This window comes from Cheilinus undulatus, linkage group 8, assembly GCF_018320785.1.
Source record: "Cheilinus undulatus linkage group 8, ASM1832078v1, whole genome shotgun sequence".
Lineage (NCBI taxonomy): Eukaryota > Metazoa > Chordata > Actinopteri > Labriformes > Labridae > Cheilinus > Cheilinus undulatus.
In genome coordinates, this window is record NC_054872.1 from 41,535,940 (window position 1) to 41,552,567 (window position 16,628).

Here is a 16,628-nt window from a genome sequence, read left to right on the forward strand (position 1 = left end):
TCTCCATTTTGGCTATTTTCCTTGTATGGAGGGCACGTTAACAAAGTAAATTAAAAAAAAAATTCCCCATGAAAGTTTTATTGAAAATACTTTCACATCAATCAGGAAGTAAATAAATGTGTCACAATCCTGCTGAGGAAATTTGGCCTGGAGTCTTAACATTTGTCTTGGGTTTAGCTAAATGAGGAAGAAGGGGTTGGGTTTTCTTTTTAACTTCCAGATGAGGGGAAGTCCATCTGGGAACATGTTGATTCCTCCCTTTCCAAACAAACTAACTGTGCCATAAACTCACATTCAGTCAGACTTTGTTGGATAGATCTTTTCCCTTTACTCTGACAAACAGGTAAGTCTTATTCTAGTACATGTGATTCAGTTTATGAACAGCCTGAAACATTTTGGCCAACACTTTCTATGCTGCTATGAGGACTGCTACATGCGCTAATGGATGATATATTCCAGTATCACTATAAAACTTAACTTCACTAAAGTTAATAAAAAAATCCTACGGCTGGGTTCCCACTGTGTCTAATGACTGATGTGAGCAAGAAATGAACTTAAATGACCTTGCCAGTGTTGTACAGCTTTCGGCCAGTGGTGGCAGCACCGAACACAATGCACTTGGGTTATGTGGTATTTATTTTAGAAATCTTGAACATTTACAGTATGGATGTAATACATTTATACGATGAATAGATGGTGTTAATGGCCATAAACAAGTAGGATGACACACTAATGCATTCCAACCACCAGTGGCAGTACTGAACTCAAAGCTACTGAGACAGCTGCATTCTAGTCCACGAAGAAGAAAGGCGTTTCGGGATGCGTGTGGCGTCTACGTATATCACGTATATGGTTACGTTGGTGTTAGATTTTCACGGAAATCATTCACTTTATCTGCTTAAATAGGGGGTTCTTCGGTTAAACATCAGCCGTATTCCTCTGTACGTCACGGAAAAGAGACGGGACAAGACTTTGTGTAAGTTCTTAATGCCTTAAACTGTTTATGTTCCTTCTTTAGATAAGTTAAAAAGGGGTGTGATAACTACAACTGGTCCAAGGCTCAGTGATGTTAATATGATACAACATACAATTATAGTTGCTTTATTAGTTCACTTGTCTCATTATAATAAAGCAACCATAACGAAAACAGTGGTTTAAGGCTAAAGTTGATCGTTTTGTCGTTTCTGAAGTGTCTTGGATGTGCGCAGCAAAAAAAAACAAAAAAAAGTGGTGAACAGGAAGCAGAAGGGTTGTGGAAGGTAAAGATAAAGGTAACATTGGGATCATTCACAAAAGACCATGGTATAATTTATGTATTCATTGTATTGCTTGAATTTAAGCTACCGGCAAACAAATTCAACCATGAATGCAGGTGTAAATGGGTAGAGGGGCCGTTCCTTGCTATTGGTGACTTTTCTGTCCCCAGGATGTAACTCTTACTTTTTTACTCAAAGTAAATATAATCTATTTTTCCAAAGACTTTTTTAAAAGACTGAGGTCTCCTGTATAATAATTACTCACAATAATGTTTGTAAATGTATTTTTCAATTTTTTTGGATGCCTTTTTATTCACACATATACTCATTTTTATGTTGTCCCCAGAACATTTTTTCAGTTTCAATGCGACACCATTGTAATATTAAAATAAATAAATAGATAAAGGACTTTATTGTTGCATATATCAAATTAGTATCCTTCTAATCATACATAAAAATAAGAGAAACAAATTGTATTATTATTAATTTTTTATAATTAAACGTGTGTCCCCAAAAACCAAGTTCCACCCTGTTAGTTTGTGGTTTTTCATCTACTGTAGTGACATGACTTCTTGGAGGGAATTTAGAGAAGAAAAGAAAGGTGAGGAGCAACTTCATGTCTTCCGTTTTCAGAAGTGTTATGCTGTTAATCCGTCTGTGCCACTTTTAAACTTCCACCCTGTTAGGCTCAATTCTGACGGAAGAAAACCACTTAAAAAAAATTGATTCAATATTTGTATTAAAATACTGTTTATCTGTGCAAAGTTAGCTAGCATAACTCTGCTCTCTGACATAGCTATTGCTAATTTGGTGTAAAAATTTTCCACCCTGTTAGGTATGTATTCCTAACAGGGTGGAACCTGACTCTAACAGGGTGGAAAATCTGACATAAAATGCCACGAAAGACATAAAATTGCTGATATCTGTATATTCAAATACCATTTAAACTATTTATTTAATTAACCAATATTTGACAAAACTAGAACAACATAGTTATAATCAGTTATAAGACTTTAACTTGGCTTTACATCCATCCTGTATACCATAGTTGTGATCAGCTGTTGATCACAATCTCTTGTGTATAACCAAATAATAAGCCTACCACAGCTGTTGTTCATAGCTAGTAGGCTTAAATTATGTCTAAACAACTTGCATGGTTTTGAGGTTAAATTGTGCACAATTGTCAGGACATAGCTTCAGCAATGACTGCAGCGGAAATGCAGCGCCTACAAGCACACACAACATACAGTATAAGCAACCACATAACTACACACAAACACGTTTTGAAATAAAACTTTTTTAGATGATGTTCAAACTAGAATGAAGTCAAATTAATCAGTTAGTTCCTAATGAACTTATTTTTCAGTAATGTTCAAAAATTCCTTAATGTCTTTTTTAAATGACACATTTGTTTACCACTTAAATCACCCTTTAATGCTTTAACTGCTTTTATTATTTTCATTTCATTTTACAGCATTTAGGCCTAACTCTCTTACGTTATCTTATATTGCTGGTACGTTAGGTCTAAGTTCATGTTGTTGGGTTCTTGTATTTCTTGGGTTCTGTCTATGTTGGATTGATACCTTGTTTGAGGTTTTATTTTTGTTTGTCTTCTTCAGCTGTCAGGTCCCTATGTTGTTTTAGTGAGTGTTGGTTGTTTAAATTATCATTGGGTTCTTCTGATGTCATTTTATTAATTCTGTTCTGATATTTTTGTGTCTAAGTTTTTGCTTTGTACTCAAAGGTACTATATAGGCTAAATAAAGCTGTACTATTGTTTTTCTTTTTGTTATTATTATTATTATGTGCTCTCCAAGTTAAAATTAAAATCATAGTTGGAACTCATTGAGTTCTCATTGAGAAGGTTTCCACCCTGTTAGGGTGCATTCCACCATGTTGAACTACTTTCCACCCTGTTAGTTACATGTGTTTTTTTAAAAGTTATATAATAACTACATTGATTTTTTTTCATGTGTTTATGTACAGCATTAACAGCATACACGTGCTTTTTGGGGAAAAATCTCTGTTTTTTTTTTTTAAGTTGTTTTGGGAAAAACAGGTGCAAAAATGATACATTGTTAAAATAGATATATTCTACTAAATATATTTGTGTTATTATTACTCAGAGGGAAAAAAATAGCATAATGGAAAAGGGGACACAAAAGTCTACAAAAAGTTAAGTATTAATGGATATATTATTAACATTTTGCAACACCTACGTATGTATATGTCCCTTAACAGGGTGGAATTTTCTCACAGTCTTTCCAGAAACATTTACCTATAGTTTCTGTTTTTGGGTGGTTAAGCTGTACCAGTCAAGTTTCTGATGGTTTACCATGTCTTTAACAACATTCAGTCTGAAAAACTGGGAAAAAAAAGATTCTTTTTCCCCAAAAGTTAGCACATTGAAAAGTCACCAATAGCAAAGAATGACCCAGAGATCTGTATTCATGTAGTCCTCTGGCAGTCTAAGCCTACAGTATTAAGAGATGCTCTAATGTAAGCGTGAGCCAGCCTCCTCTTGAAAGTAGGGATGATGTCCACTGGCTCTTCCAAACTTCCATGCCTCCTACACCACTTTTGAAGAAATACTAAGTAAAAGGGATGAGCTATGTTATTGACATGACACCAGCCAGCATGATTTAAGTTTTAAAAGGTAATTATTGGCACTGTCAAATATGATACAGCTGAAATATCATCCGTAAATATCAGGCTATATCAGCTGTAAATAATAGGCTATATTGGCTGCATATATAAAACAACACTGGTCTTAAATATTCGGCTGTATGGCTATGAATGTCAGGCTATTTTGGCTGTGAATATTAGAACATGTTGTTTTTAAGTATCAGGCTATATTGATTGTAAATATCAGACTCTATTAGCTTTAAATATCAGGCTTTATCAGCTTAAAAATAACACTATATTGGCTGCAAATAGTAGGCTATATTGACTATGGATATTGGGCTATATTTCTGTAAATTTGGGGCTATATTGGCTGTAAATATGGGGATATATTGGCTGTAAAATATCAGGCTATATTTGCCACAAATAGCAGGCTGTATTGTCTGTAAATATGGGGCTTTATTTGCTGTAAATATGGGGCTTTATTAGCTATAAATAGCAGGCTATGTTGGCCATTATTTTGGGCTGTATCAGGCTTTCTCTGCTGTAAAAATAATGCTGTATTGGCTGTCAATATTTGGCTATATCAGCTGTTAATGTTGAGGTATATTGGCTTGCCAATATCAGGCTATATTGGCTGTAAATACGTGACTATGTTGGTTGTAAATATTAGGCTATATTTGCCATAAATAGCAGGCTATAAGCTATTTGCTATAAATAACAGGCTATATTGGCTTTAAATTAAGGGCTATATCTGCTATAAATAACAGGCTATATTTGCTATAAATAACAAGCTGTATTTTCTATAAATATCTGGCTATATTGGCTGTAAACAGTGGATGTATGTACCAGTGTGTTTGTGGAGTTTTAGGCAGAACTAACAGACCAACATCAGCTGAAGTCTTTTTTCCATTTCTTGTCCTCATGTGAAGTATGTCTGAGGGACTGGATTTTTTTCTTGTTCATCTTTAAACTCTAAAATATCTTTCAAGGATTAAAGTTTGATTTCTGAACTTACTTTATGTATTAGTAATGACATCTGTACTAAAATGAATTTGGAAGTACCTACATATCAGGTATGGGCAAAGATCACATGTCTTGGTCTGTATCAAGGACCACTAGCAGGCCTGCATTCTGTAGACATTACAATATGTAGGCATATTATTTTAATTGGGTTACAGGGAACAACAAGCATTTTTTAAGCTGCTTGAGCTGTAAGGGCTCTATTAATTAGCACAGGGGAGTTGAATCTGCTGGAGCTATTCACATTGTTTCATGTAGTTTGTTAATTAATTCATTTAGAGGTAGGGACCTTAGCATTAAGTTTGATGTTGGTATTTCTGTGGTTTATAGCATTTGAGTTTTTGTTAATGCTTGTATTTTGATAGAATCTATAGTTTTGGCACCAGGTAACATCTATATTACGGACAGATAAGATAGGATGGTTGGGGGGAAGTTAAATGTTTTCTTTACTATGTCTGCAAAGAGCACACCACAAAAATTTGTTTGCAGGAAATACTTGTTAAAGATACTTGTTTTTAAAACTACCTTTTTTGCTTGGACATTGACATATTTGATCCTGCTATTCAACAGTGGTCACTTTGATTTTTGAGGGTTTTTGTTTGTTTGTTTGTTTGTTTGTTTGTTTGTTTGTTTTTTGTTAATTTACAAAGCAAATCACCACAACAAATTATATCCAAGGCTCTGAATGGATGCCACTGCACAGAGGCTTAGATATATTTAAATGCAGCAGTGTTTTTGAAAAGAAAAAGGCATCTTTGAACACTTATTGTGCAGTATGATGATGATAAACAGAAATGGTCAGCCCATAAGAACTCAAATCTTTCCAAGCAATAATCCTTGAGACAATACATGCATGATTTTTGCAAAGTTACATGGTGATGATGGCAGTCTTTAAACACCCAGTCAGGCTTATACTGTAAGTCCTCTTTGGGAACAGACTGACCCAGAGCACTGACTGGTTGAGAAAAGCACTTCCACATTAAATATACATTTTTTTAAAGATTAGCTGTATGACACCTTTTTACTGTTTGTGGAAATAGAATACAATCAGTGTTTTAGAGAAATGACATGTAGCATTGCTTCACTTGCCACGCAGTGGCAGTTTAAAGGAAGTCCGGTCACTTGACAGTAATGTTGGTGACCAAAGAGGAAATGAAAATAATGAATACTGTGGATTTTTATGTTAATACTCAGTATTTGTGTTTAGGTCAGAGAGTGAGAAACAGTAGCCATAATCTGATTTTGCATTTTTCTTCTTTTCAGTCGACAGGATCAGCAGGATGTCTGTGACCATGACCAGAAGTGACGGGGTCACTGTGTTCACTTTGACCTCGGACCCCCAAAGTTCTTTACCTCCAATATGCCAAATCCTCAAAGGCCTCTGCTACAGCCCTGTCTGCTGCTCTGTGTCTCAGCGCCTGAAGAAGTTTCAGGGAGCTTCTCAGTCAGTCCTGGGGGTGAGTTACAACCACACACGTTTTTCAACTTATTCTGTGAAACTTCACCTTTAGAATGTTTACATACAACTCAGCAGCTTTTGAATTAGTTTTTCTTCTTCCACACAGGTCTGATTTAATCTTTAATCTTTGAGGAAATAATTTGTTTCCAAAGAACTATTAGCTTAAGCAAAATGTTAATCCAACTGAATTTTTCATTCTCTTTCCTACCAGCTCTATAGTATTGTCATAATCATGTCAGTCTCATTTTAAAAGAGTGTTTTCATAATACTGTCAGAACTCTGTACCTCTAGGATCTTCAGGTAAAGTTCTTTTTATTTAGGAAAGCAACTTTTAGGAAAGATAATGAAACTTAGAGAAAGAGGTCCTATTAAAGTACTCTCTGCACCACAGCTCTGATTTCGAATGTACTCAAACCTAGGGATGGGAACCGACAACTGGTTCCTGTTGAGAACCGATTCCAATTGGCTTGATCCATCGCCATCATTTACATTTAATCTTGATGATTTCCTTATTGATGCCTTACCTCCGCGTGCCATAAAAAGAAGGCCTCCCATGTGACAGTCAGCTAAACAGAGAAGCTGAGGAAATAAACATTTACTGGGCTATACAGTATTGCCGAAAGGTGTTTAAAAAACACATTTTCACAAGCACTTGTCGGCATGCATGCATAAGCACAATGAGAGGAGTGTGCGTCTCTGCAGTGCTTCATCCAACCCTTTATCAAAATGCTTTGAGCCTAAAATAAAACACGTTTATATGGAGATGTTTACAGGAGTGGGGTAAGTGAATTAGGTTAAATCAGGGCAGGGGATCAAATGAAGTTTCCTTTTTTTTCTTTTTCAATGACACAGACGTGCGCTCTTTTTCCTCCCTCCCCTCCCCTCCTCCCAGAGGTAAGATGAGAAGTAATAATCCAAATCTAATATCATAGAATCTGGGAATGTTAAGGAATATTCTGTGTGCTTTTAAACAGAAAAAGATTGGATTTTATGATTGTTTACACCGCTTTCCACATTATTAAGCAAATGACATTTTTCTCTTATTTTCCTAAATATAAATGCAAATGACAGAGTATTTTTCAAGTCATCAGCCAGTAGAGCATAATTCAAATATTTTTGAACAAACTTCATAATGATAACCTATTTTTTTTTAAATAAAAACGTCAAAATGCACTGTTCCACATGTTCCACATTATTAAGCAGGCCACAGGTTTCAAGCAACATAGGAAAGAAAAAGGATCTCTCTGCTGCTGAAAAGTGTCAGATAGTGTAATGCCTTGGACAAGGAATGAGAACATTAGATATTTCATGAAAAATGAATCGTGATCAACGTACTGTGAAGGAATTTGTGGCTGATTCAGAGCACAGCCGGGTTCGTGCAGATAAAGGCATAATGAGGAAAGGTTTCTGCCAGACAAATTGATCAGATTAAGAGAGCAGCTGCTAAAATGCCATTGCAAAGCAGCAAACAGGTATTTGAAGCTGCTGGTGCCTCTAGAGTCCCACCAACCTCAAGGTGTAGGATCCTCCAGAGGCTGGCAGTCGTGCATAAACCTACTATTTGGCCGCCCGATCCAATACTCACAAGCAGAAACGGTTGCAGTGGGCCCAGAAATACATGAGGACTCATTTTCAAACAGTCTTGTTGACTGGTGAGTGCCGTGCAACCCTGGATGGTCCAGATGGAGGAGTGGTGGATGGTTGGTGGATGGCCACCATGTCCCAACAAGGCTGTGATGCCAGCAAGGAGGGGGTCCTGTTTTGGGCCAGATTCATGAGGAGAGAGCTGGTAGGCCCCTTTAGGGTCCCTGAAGGTGTGAAAATTACCTCAGCAAAGAGGTTCTGACTGACCACTTTCTTCCATGGTAAAAAAAAAAGAAGAGCAGTTCCTTCTGTAGCAAAACTTTCTTCATGCATGACAATGCACCATCTCATGCTGCAAAGAATCCCTCTGTGTCATTGGCTGCTATGGGCATAACAGGAGAGAAAATCATGGTGTGGCCCCCATCCTCCCCTGACCTCAACCCTACTGAGAACCAATGGAGCATCCTCAAGCTAAAGATCTATGAGGGTGGGAGGCAGTTCACATCAAAACAGCAGCTCTAGGAGGATATTCTGACATCCTGCAAAGAAGTTCAAGCAGAAACTCTCCAAAAACTCGCAAGTTCAATGTATGCAAGAATAGTGAAAGTGATATCAAAAAAGAGCTCCTATGTTAACATGTAACTTGGCCTGTTAAGATGTTTTTGATTGAAATAGCTTTTGATTTCAGTAAATATGACCTCCTAATGCTGTAAATTCAAAAAATGACCATTTTCAGTTCTTTACAACCTATAAAATGTTTTAAAACTCTGTCGTGCTTAAAAATGTGGAACAGTGCATTTGAGGTTTTTATTTTTAAAAAAATAATGGTTATTATTATGAAGTTTGTTCAAAAACATTTGAATTGTGCTCTTACGGCTGATGACTTGAAAAATATTCTGACTGTCATTTGCATTAATATTTAGGAAAATAAGAGAAAAATGTTGTTTGCTTAATAATGTGGAAAGCAGTGTATGTCCGCGTTGTGCTTCAATGGCGAGCTCTGTCCTGCTGAGTGTTTACTTTATGATGAGCCTATAAAACGTTAGAGAATACTTTAGTGCATAAAATGACCAACAAGCACTAATTAATTTCATCTACATTCATATTAAACGGGTAAAGATAAGTTTAAACGTTTTTAAAAACCCTCAGTGGTTTCTATTGTACCGGATGGGCATGGCTGCAGCAGCACCTGTGGGCATGCATAATAACTTCTCATCACTGATCTACATGCAGAAAGAAGAGCTAAAGCATTTTTAAACTTAAGTTGTTTTAGATATGTGCCGTACCAAGCCATGGCACGCGAGTATCTGTGCGCTGGTATATGTGCGAGTGTTCGTCCTTTGCAAAACTGTCCCAACATCATTGACAGGAGTTCAGTCGCCAATTTTAAAGCGTCGTCATACACAGGCAGGGGTGCTGCAGGGGGAAAAATAGACATAGTCTTGAGAAATTGATTATTAATGTGCGCTCATCCCACAGCAGCATCTTCATGATGTTAATTAAAGCAACACCGTGGCCATTTTTAATACCCCAGGATACAGTATTACCGTATTACCACCCATTTCTAGTGAACTGTCACAAACACAGACTAAAGTAGCCAAAACTGTGGCTTCATTTCTCCTAAAATGATGCACACAGGGCATGAGAAACGTCTGTCAAACAATGATGTCTAATGCATGAAATGCATCTTTTTGCCCAATAACTGTTAATTTTGTACAAGTTCAAGTTATTTTGATACCTCTGGAGATCTGGAATCCAGAGATTAGTTTTATATTTATTTTAAGGTTTTGTCTTTTAAAGAAAATGAGCAGTAGTACTGTATTCTAATTCGAGTTCACCGATTAAAGATCCAGAGAGCAGTTTGTTTTAACAAACATTTCCAACAAAAAGATCTTTTGTATATTTTAGAATGTCCTCCTCTCAAACACTTGATGTTTAACATTTTTTACAATCTAAAAAGAAAATTCACAGGAAGGAATCGATAAGTGATTCGATAAAGAATCACATCAATAAGGAGAATCGATAACGGCATTGATATCAATAAAATTGTATCAATTCCCATCCCTACTCAAACCATTGCACATGATAAGTATAGTAAAACTGTACAGGTACGTGTTGTTCACACTGTGTTTGCTCCTCCTCAGGCCCTGCATATTATGGTTGGTTTGCTGAACATCGGCCTTGGAGCAATCCTCCTCTATGGTGACGCTTCATGGCAGATGTATTACTACAAGTTTCCTATTTGGTTGGGAGTACTGGTAAGCAAACCAACATTTAATTTGTTTTTTGGTTATTTTGCTCATTAACCAAAATTTTCCATAATTTTAATTTAGGTATGGTTTGTGTTTCTGAATAACTCCAAGTCTTTTGTGAAGCTAGAATTAGGAATGATGCAATTTCATTGGAGGTTTGCAGTGATTCTGGGGTATTACAGCTTGTTCACACAGGACAGGACCTGCTATGCATTAGCGTGTTGACATTAATATTAAAGGGATACTTCAAAATTTTGGCAAATTCGTCCATTGCCATAATCCCTATAGTCTTAGTAATAGGTTCGTCACCTTCAGTTGTCGGTGCAAGCTGGACAAGTTGTGACCCGTACATTCACCACGCTATGAAATAATCATGGAACATTACGAGACGGAGATGTTTTAATGCTAAATTCAAAGCCGGAACTACACTCCAGGCATGGCTGCTGCACTGTATCGCTCCGCCCAGTGGTTTACTCAAGAAATAGTATTTGCTTCATGCATCGTAATGTTACATAATTATACGTTATTATTTCATAGCGTGGTGAATGTGCAGGTCACAACTTGTCCACAAGAGCGTTTTGGAGTTGTTGGATTGTGTATTTGATGAGTTTGATGAGGGAAAGCTGGAATACCATCTGCTTACATTGAGTTGGCACAGCAGGTCCGAACTCGGCAGCGGCCGATCTAAAAATAGCTTGCACCGACGACTAAAGGTAACGAACCTATTACTAAGACTATAGGGATTATGGCAATGGAAGAATTTGCCAAAATGTTGAAGTATCCCTTGAAGGTTAAAACACCAGAGATAGTTCACTAACCCTCAGAGCAACTTTGAAAATGATTTTCAAGAATATGTCCAGAGGGATTTTTTGATAATCTGACTGACTTTTTTAATCAGTGCAGATTTGTTTTTTCCCCATCTCATTAAAAGTAGGTTTTTTACTGATTACAAGATTTGCCTTCTGTACATTTCCCTGTCTTACATCTGAGTTCACATGTTTTTAATGGTTGTGAATGCTTGACCAAATACAGAGCAACAACATATTTCTTTTAGGAACAGGCCAACCCAAAAACAGCTCCTCAAGGCTTCTTTAATGTCTTAGTTCTCAGCTGACATTAATAGGTCTCATTATTAAATTTCTTACTCTGGTGCATGGGTGTTACCCTTGCTTCATGAAATACTTAAGTTGAGGACAATAGTAATGGCTCGTGGTTCTCAGCCTTGGTGTGAAAAGGTGAAAGGTTAAATCATTTTCTTTTTTTTCTCTTCTTTAGTTCATTTTATTTGGCATCATGAACATTTTGTCTGAGAAGTTCCCAAGTCCATGTCTGGTGAGTAGTACAGCTTTATAACATCTTCATTTGAGCTTTCATTTGATGTTCAACTGTTATTCATATTTTGTATAAATCAGTGTTACTCAGTCCTGCTAAACAAAGAGCCAAATTGTTAAAAAAAAAAATACCTTTGCAAGAGCCACAATCCAAATGCTCAATCGGGCTGAGTGGGAAAATGGTCTGAAACACCACTGACCGCTCTATGAGAAACGGATGACAACAGGGAAAAACAGACTAATATCAGCTTAAATTATGGATATTTGGACTCAGCAGAGATCCATCCATTTCCAAAAGACACAGTCGACCATGGACATTGATATGTGGTCATAAATCGAGTTTCCTGACATTTATAATGGACCTGATTTTAGTACACAAAGCAGAGCCTGAAGGCTCACACCAGCCGAGCTCGTCACTGAAGGATGTGAAGCTGAATTAACTTTGAAAAGTTTTGTTCATATCAAGGTTTAGATCAGTTGTTTCTCTGTATTTCAGCAATTCATTTACTTCTTTTTACCTAAGCTAATCAGCATAAAAATCGCTCCATGATTGTTCAAAATCAAAGCGTAGCTTTAAGGTGTAGATCGATGTTTTGGTGTTCTACCGATTTGATTGGATAATTCATTAACAGGTGGATGTATTGACATACATTTATGGATGATTACATTCTACTAAATACCAGTATTAGTTACCTGAAAACTTGATATTCACCTTGATTTAGTGCATGTTAGTGTGTCTGACAGAGTTGACAAAAATCAAGATATGATGGACAAAAGGTCATATTACAGGAAAAAATTGAAATAAAAATCTGTTCCTTCACACAACTGCTAGTTTACACAAATCTCCCCTTCAAATTATTGTTGTAAAAAAGTACAAAGTCAGGAAATATCTGTGCAGTGTTACAGTGAAAGGAAAGCATTTACTGTAGTGCTGCTCGGTTTTTATTAAAGAAACAAATCACTATTATTTGTAATTGAAATTGAGATCACAACAATTAACACAATAACTCATGGGTTTTATAAGGTCTACTTCAAATGCATTTATTGAATTTAACACCTCAAACATTTTAACAAAAAAGCAGCAAATGAATTTAAATAAATGGGAAAAATATACTGTAAATATCTCAAAATAATAAAATATGGAGTTAAAAAACAACTGTGAGCCCGCATGCAATGCAGAAGTCATTGGCACTTAGTTATGTCATCATGTCTGGGGGATGCCAAAATCAGAATAAAGATTAAAACTCAGCACCAGTAGGTGCCATGGATCACTCACCCCTAGTCGGCGCTTTGTGCATTTTCACTTATCCTTCAGCAGTGTTTTATTTTACACTGTTTGTGTTTGGTTTTGAACAAATTATGTATTTTTTTCTTTTTGCAGGTCATCCTCAGTGTGATCTTGAATCTATCAGGAGTTGCCTTTGCCATCACAGCCATCGTTCTCTACATCATCAATGTCTTAAACATTTATCTGTGGTGGATGTGTCATGATTATGATTGGGACTACAGATACAGACACAGGGTGACACCTTCACCTGAAAAAATGACCAAATGCCTGGAGACACAAGATCTGGTTCTGGTATGTGTTTAAAAAGTGGTATTTAGTGAGTGAAAACACACCCTGTGTAGCTGAGGAATGGAAAAATTATTTTACTGATAGATTTCAACTTTAAAGTTAGATCAGGGATTATTACACAGCTTTACAACAAATTAACTATGAAAAACTTTTCAAAGGAGTGATATTAAAGGTCACATCATTTCTTTTGTGTCTGATCAGATGATTTTAAGGAGCATCAACGCTGTGCTGATCGTCCTGGCAGTCCTGGAGCTCTGTGTCACCATCAGTTCTGCTGTTTTGGGGATCAAAGCTCTAAAGCAGAAGCCAGAGAACAAGGTAGAGTCTACACATCATATCTCACTGTTTAACTTGTTAACACAGGGAATACTGGCTGAACAAACATGCTCTCATTTTCTTTGTAAAGCATTAGAGGTGAGAGGTCCTTATTTTTAGAAGGCACATTGCCTTTGATGTGTATTTATCCCAAAATTGTTTTATTGCAAAATTTTTAGATTTGAATAATTCTTTTTTGCATAAATGTTTGTCCATGTTACAATTAACCACATTTACTTCGGAACTGCCTGTACCTGTCTGTGTGTAACTTTTCCTACGTATTTCTTGCTGCACTCTCTCATCAGCTCAGTGTGACTGCATGTAAAAATGTACAGGGTCTGGTGGAGATGTAGGTAAAGTCTGGGTGAAAAGTTTGTCCTTTTGCATTCACACTTGCAGCTTACCGCAGAATTAACAGTACCTCCATTAAAGATTTAAAGAGTAGCCAACAATGGAAGTAAGGTTGTTTTGGTGATCTGAACTGGTTTATGCCTTTAGAGTTAGAACTGCTCTCTGTAAAAGTCTATTTATTAAAATGAGTTACCTGTTAAAGGAGCTATTCTAACCTTTATTGCTGGTTTAACTGTGTAACAAAAGTTCTCATAAAGATAATATCGTGCGATTTCATGATATTGATTTTCTCTTTCAGAGCCCTGATGACCCAGAACAGTACAAACCACTGCTGGAGGAAGTCACCAGTAACCCTGCAGCTTAAATCCAAATCTCTGCTTGGTACTGTTACTGAAGAGAAAGTTTACTCCTAAGTTCTTATGCGTCTTTACCACTGAATGTATTTACTGTTGAATTACACTAATGCAGTGAGTACAAAGTCAGCTGAAATGTTGGGTCTTTTCCTGAGGGTTGCTTCAGAATCTTTGCACTTATTCTTCAGAGCACTTTGAATAATAATCAACAGCCACTCTTTGATTCCATCTGTTTCTGTTTTTTTAATGCTACTCTTTATTATGATTGTCGAGCGATGTGCCTTAAGGTCAGTAATTTTGTAACTGTAAGGGAAGTCTATGCATGTGTGTAACACTGATGGACTGATGGGGTTTCTGTTTTATTTTAAACCATGTTAAAAACATGAATAAAAATGACTCAAAGCTGTGGGTTTCATTTATGTTGTTCCTCTGCTCTTTCCTTTACAAGACGCCTTAAAGCATGACTGAGAAATGGAATCACTTAATAACTTCTTGTGTTTAATTTTTCCACAACTGTTGGGTGAATGGCTGCTTCTTTTGTAGTTGTAGACAGCAATGTAGTATTGTGATGTACAAGGTATGGCTATTAAATAATGAGACTGCCTTTGTGGGGATAAAACCATGTGGTTCAGTCACATGGTGGTCAAATGCACCACCTTTTCTTGTCCTTAATTCCCCAGTAAAAAGTCAATAAAGAAAAAAGTGGGCGATTTCGGGATAGTTTTTGTGTAAAAAAAAATCAATTTTCATTGCTTAAATTTAGGATGGACCATGTTTGCTTACCTGTATGGGCCCTGATGGGGCTGAGTCCCAGAAAACTTTCCCGTTTGTCCCACCATGGGGCTCTGTTCTTGGGTGATAGCGTGAAGCTCACCAACACTAAAGATGATCTATTATGCATTAGGATCACTGTTATTTTTAATGGAGTTTCCCATTTTTGACATATCTTTCAATCAATCAAGAACTTTATTTTCCCCCATAGGGGTGATTCCGTCTGCAAAATATTGGGAGCATAAGAAACACACAAGCCACATAAAACACATAAGACTACATAAAAACATGTGACCGCACTGTCAAGAAAAGTTTATAGAACATTTGTGCACAGTTCAAGGTGCTTTACAGAGAAAAAAAAATTAATACCAAAGAGCATCAACAGACATCAAAATGACAGTAAAATAGAATAAACTAGAATTAAAGATAAAAGGAAATAGGAAAAATGACACTCAGCAAAAACAGAACTTAAAATATTTTAAACTAGAAAAGCACTCAGAGAGTGAAGACCACTGCCATTAGCCCTATCTCCCATTCGTAAAGAATCCTTAAAGGAGACATATTATGCAAAAATCACTTTTTCAGGCTTTTCTAACACAAATATGTGCCCCTGGCCTGTCCACAATCCCCTCAAATACCAGAAAAATCCATTCCCTCTCCCCCTCTCTTTCTCGACCTTTCAGAAAATGTGAAACAAGCTGTTCTCAGATTTAGCTCCTGGTGACCTCACCAGGAGTGTAAGCACCCACCCCCAGGTTTGGTTGGCCCGGAAAGTTCCGCCCTCCTCTACTGATCCTCTCAACTACCAGCTGAGATGCTGGATAGCTCAGTGGGTTATCCTGCTGGCTACAGTCTGGGAGGTTGATGGTTTGAATCACAGTCCCAACCTTTGGATAAAAGTGTCAGTAGTACCAGGAGTACTGCATCCATTTCCTGAGAAGGGTGTGGTCAGGGGCGGAGTCAGACAGCTAATTACCATTTAAAGCCACAGACACAGAAATGGCTCGTTCTGAGAAGGGCTGAAATAGAGGGGGTTTTAAACGTACAAAGATCCTATACTGAAGTGTTTTTTTTCGCAACAAACTTCACAGGCATGTTTTGGGGGCCTCTGAGTCCAATTTAAGCTTGTCTTAAAAGGGTATAATATGTCTCCTTTAAAAAAATTCCTGGATCAAGATGGTAATCCAGATCACTCCCAAAATCTAATCAGTTCTTCCTTATGCCATTTCTGACATTTCCTGAAAATGTCATCAAAATTCGTCCATATATTTTGAGTTATGTTGCTAACAAACTAACAAACCCTGCCGATCACATAACCTCGTTGGCGGATGTAAATATCCTCATTAGTGTTGTTGCTCAGTTTGTCTTTCAGCCCTAATCAACATAAACAATCTATAATAGTGGCTCTTCCTGAGGATTCTGGCTCACTGTTGCTTTGTCTGAGTTTGGCACAGCCCTAAGCTGCCCGGAAACATCCTATATGGGTGCCTTTGTGGAAAAATCCACTTAAGTTTCCAAGTATGCCATGCATAATTTTGTACTGGGTCTGTCAATAACCAGAAATAAATTATGAATCATTTGAATTGCTAAATTAATCAAACTGGCATAATGTATCTCTCCACTATGGCAATTTTCCTGATAAGGAGGTTAAATCTTGGAGGGCACGTTAACAAAGTAAATTAACAACAACAACAAAATCCCCTTAAAGGTTATTGAAAATACTTTCATATCAATC

The 16,628-nt window shown here is 36.9% G+C and overlaps 1 protein-coding gene across 1 annotated transcript; it reads left to right on the plus strand.

Annotated features, from left to right (window-relative positions):
• The first annotated feature begins 805 nt into the window (after window positions 1-805).
• On the plus strand, window positions 806-14,537 carry LOC121513155. Its single transcript, XM_041792711.1, has 7 exons — window positions 806-976; window positions 6,165-6,358; window positions 10,089-10,202; window positions 11,472-11,528; window positions 12,909-13,106; window positions 13,305-13,421; window positions 14,068-14,537. The coding sequence occupies exons 2-7, from the start codon at window positions 6,182-6,184 to the stop codon at window positions 14,131-14,133; spliced, it is 729 nt and encodes a 242-aa protein (XP_041648645.1). The 5' UTR covers window positions 806-976; window positions 6,165-6,181; the 3' UTR covers window positions 14,134-14,537.
• Window positions 14,538-16,628: the final 2,091 nt, after the last annotated feature.

What these genes read in the sequence shown, in the direction of transcription:
- LOC121513155 (XM_041792711.1), top strand. Translation starts at nt 6,182, where the DNA reads ATGTCTGTGACCATGACCAGAAGTGACGGGGTCACTGTGTTCACTTTG. An exon ending in CTATTTGGTTGGGAGTACTG is followed by an intron (nt 10,203 to 11,471) that starts GTAAGCAAACCA and finishes TCTCTTCTTTAG; the next exon opens with TTCATTTTATTTGGCATCAT. An exon ending in AGACACAAGATCTGGTTCTG is followed by an intron (nt 13,107 to 13,304) that starts GTATGTGTTTAA and finishes GTGTCTGATCAG; the next exon opens with ATGATTTTAAGGAGCATCAA.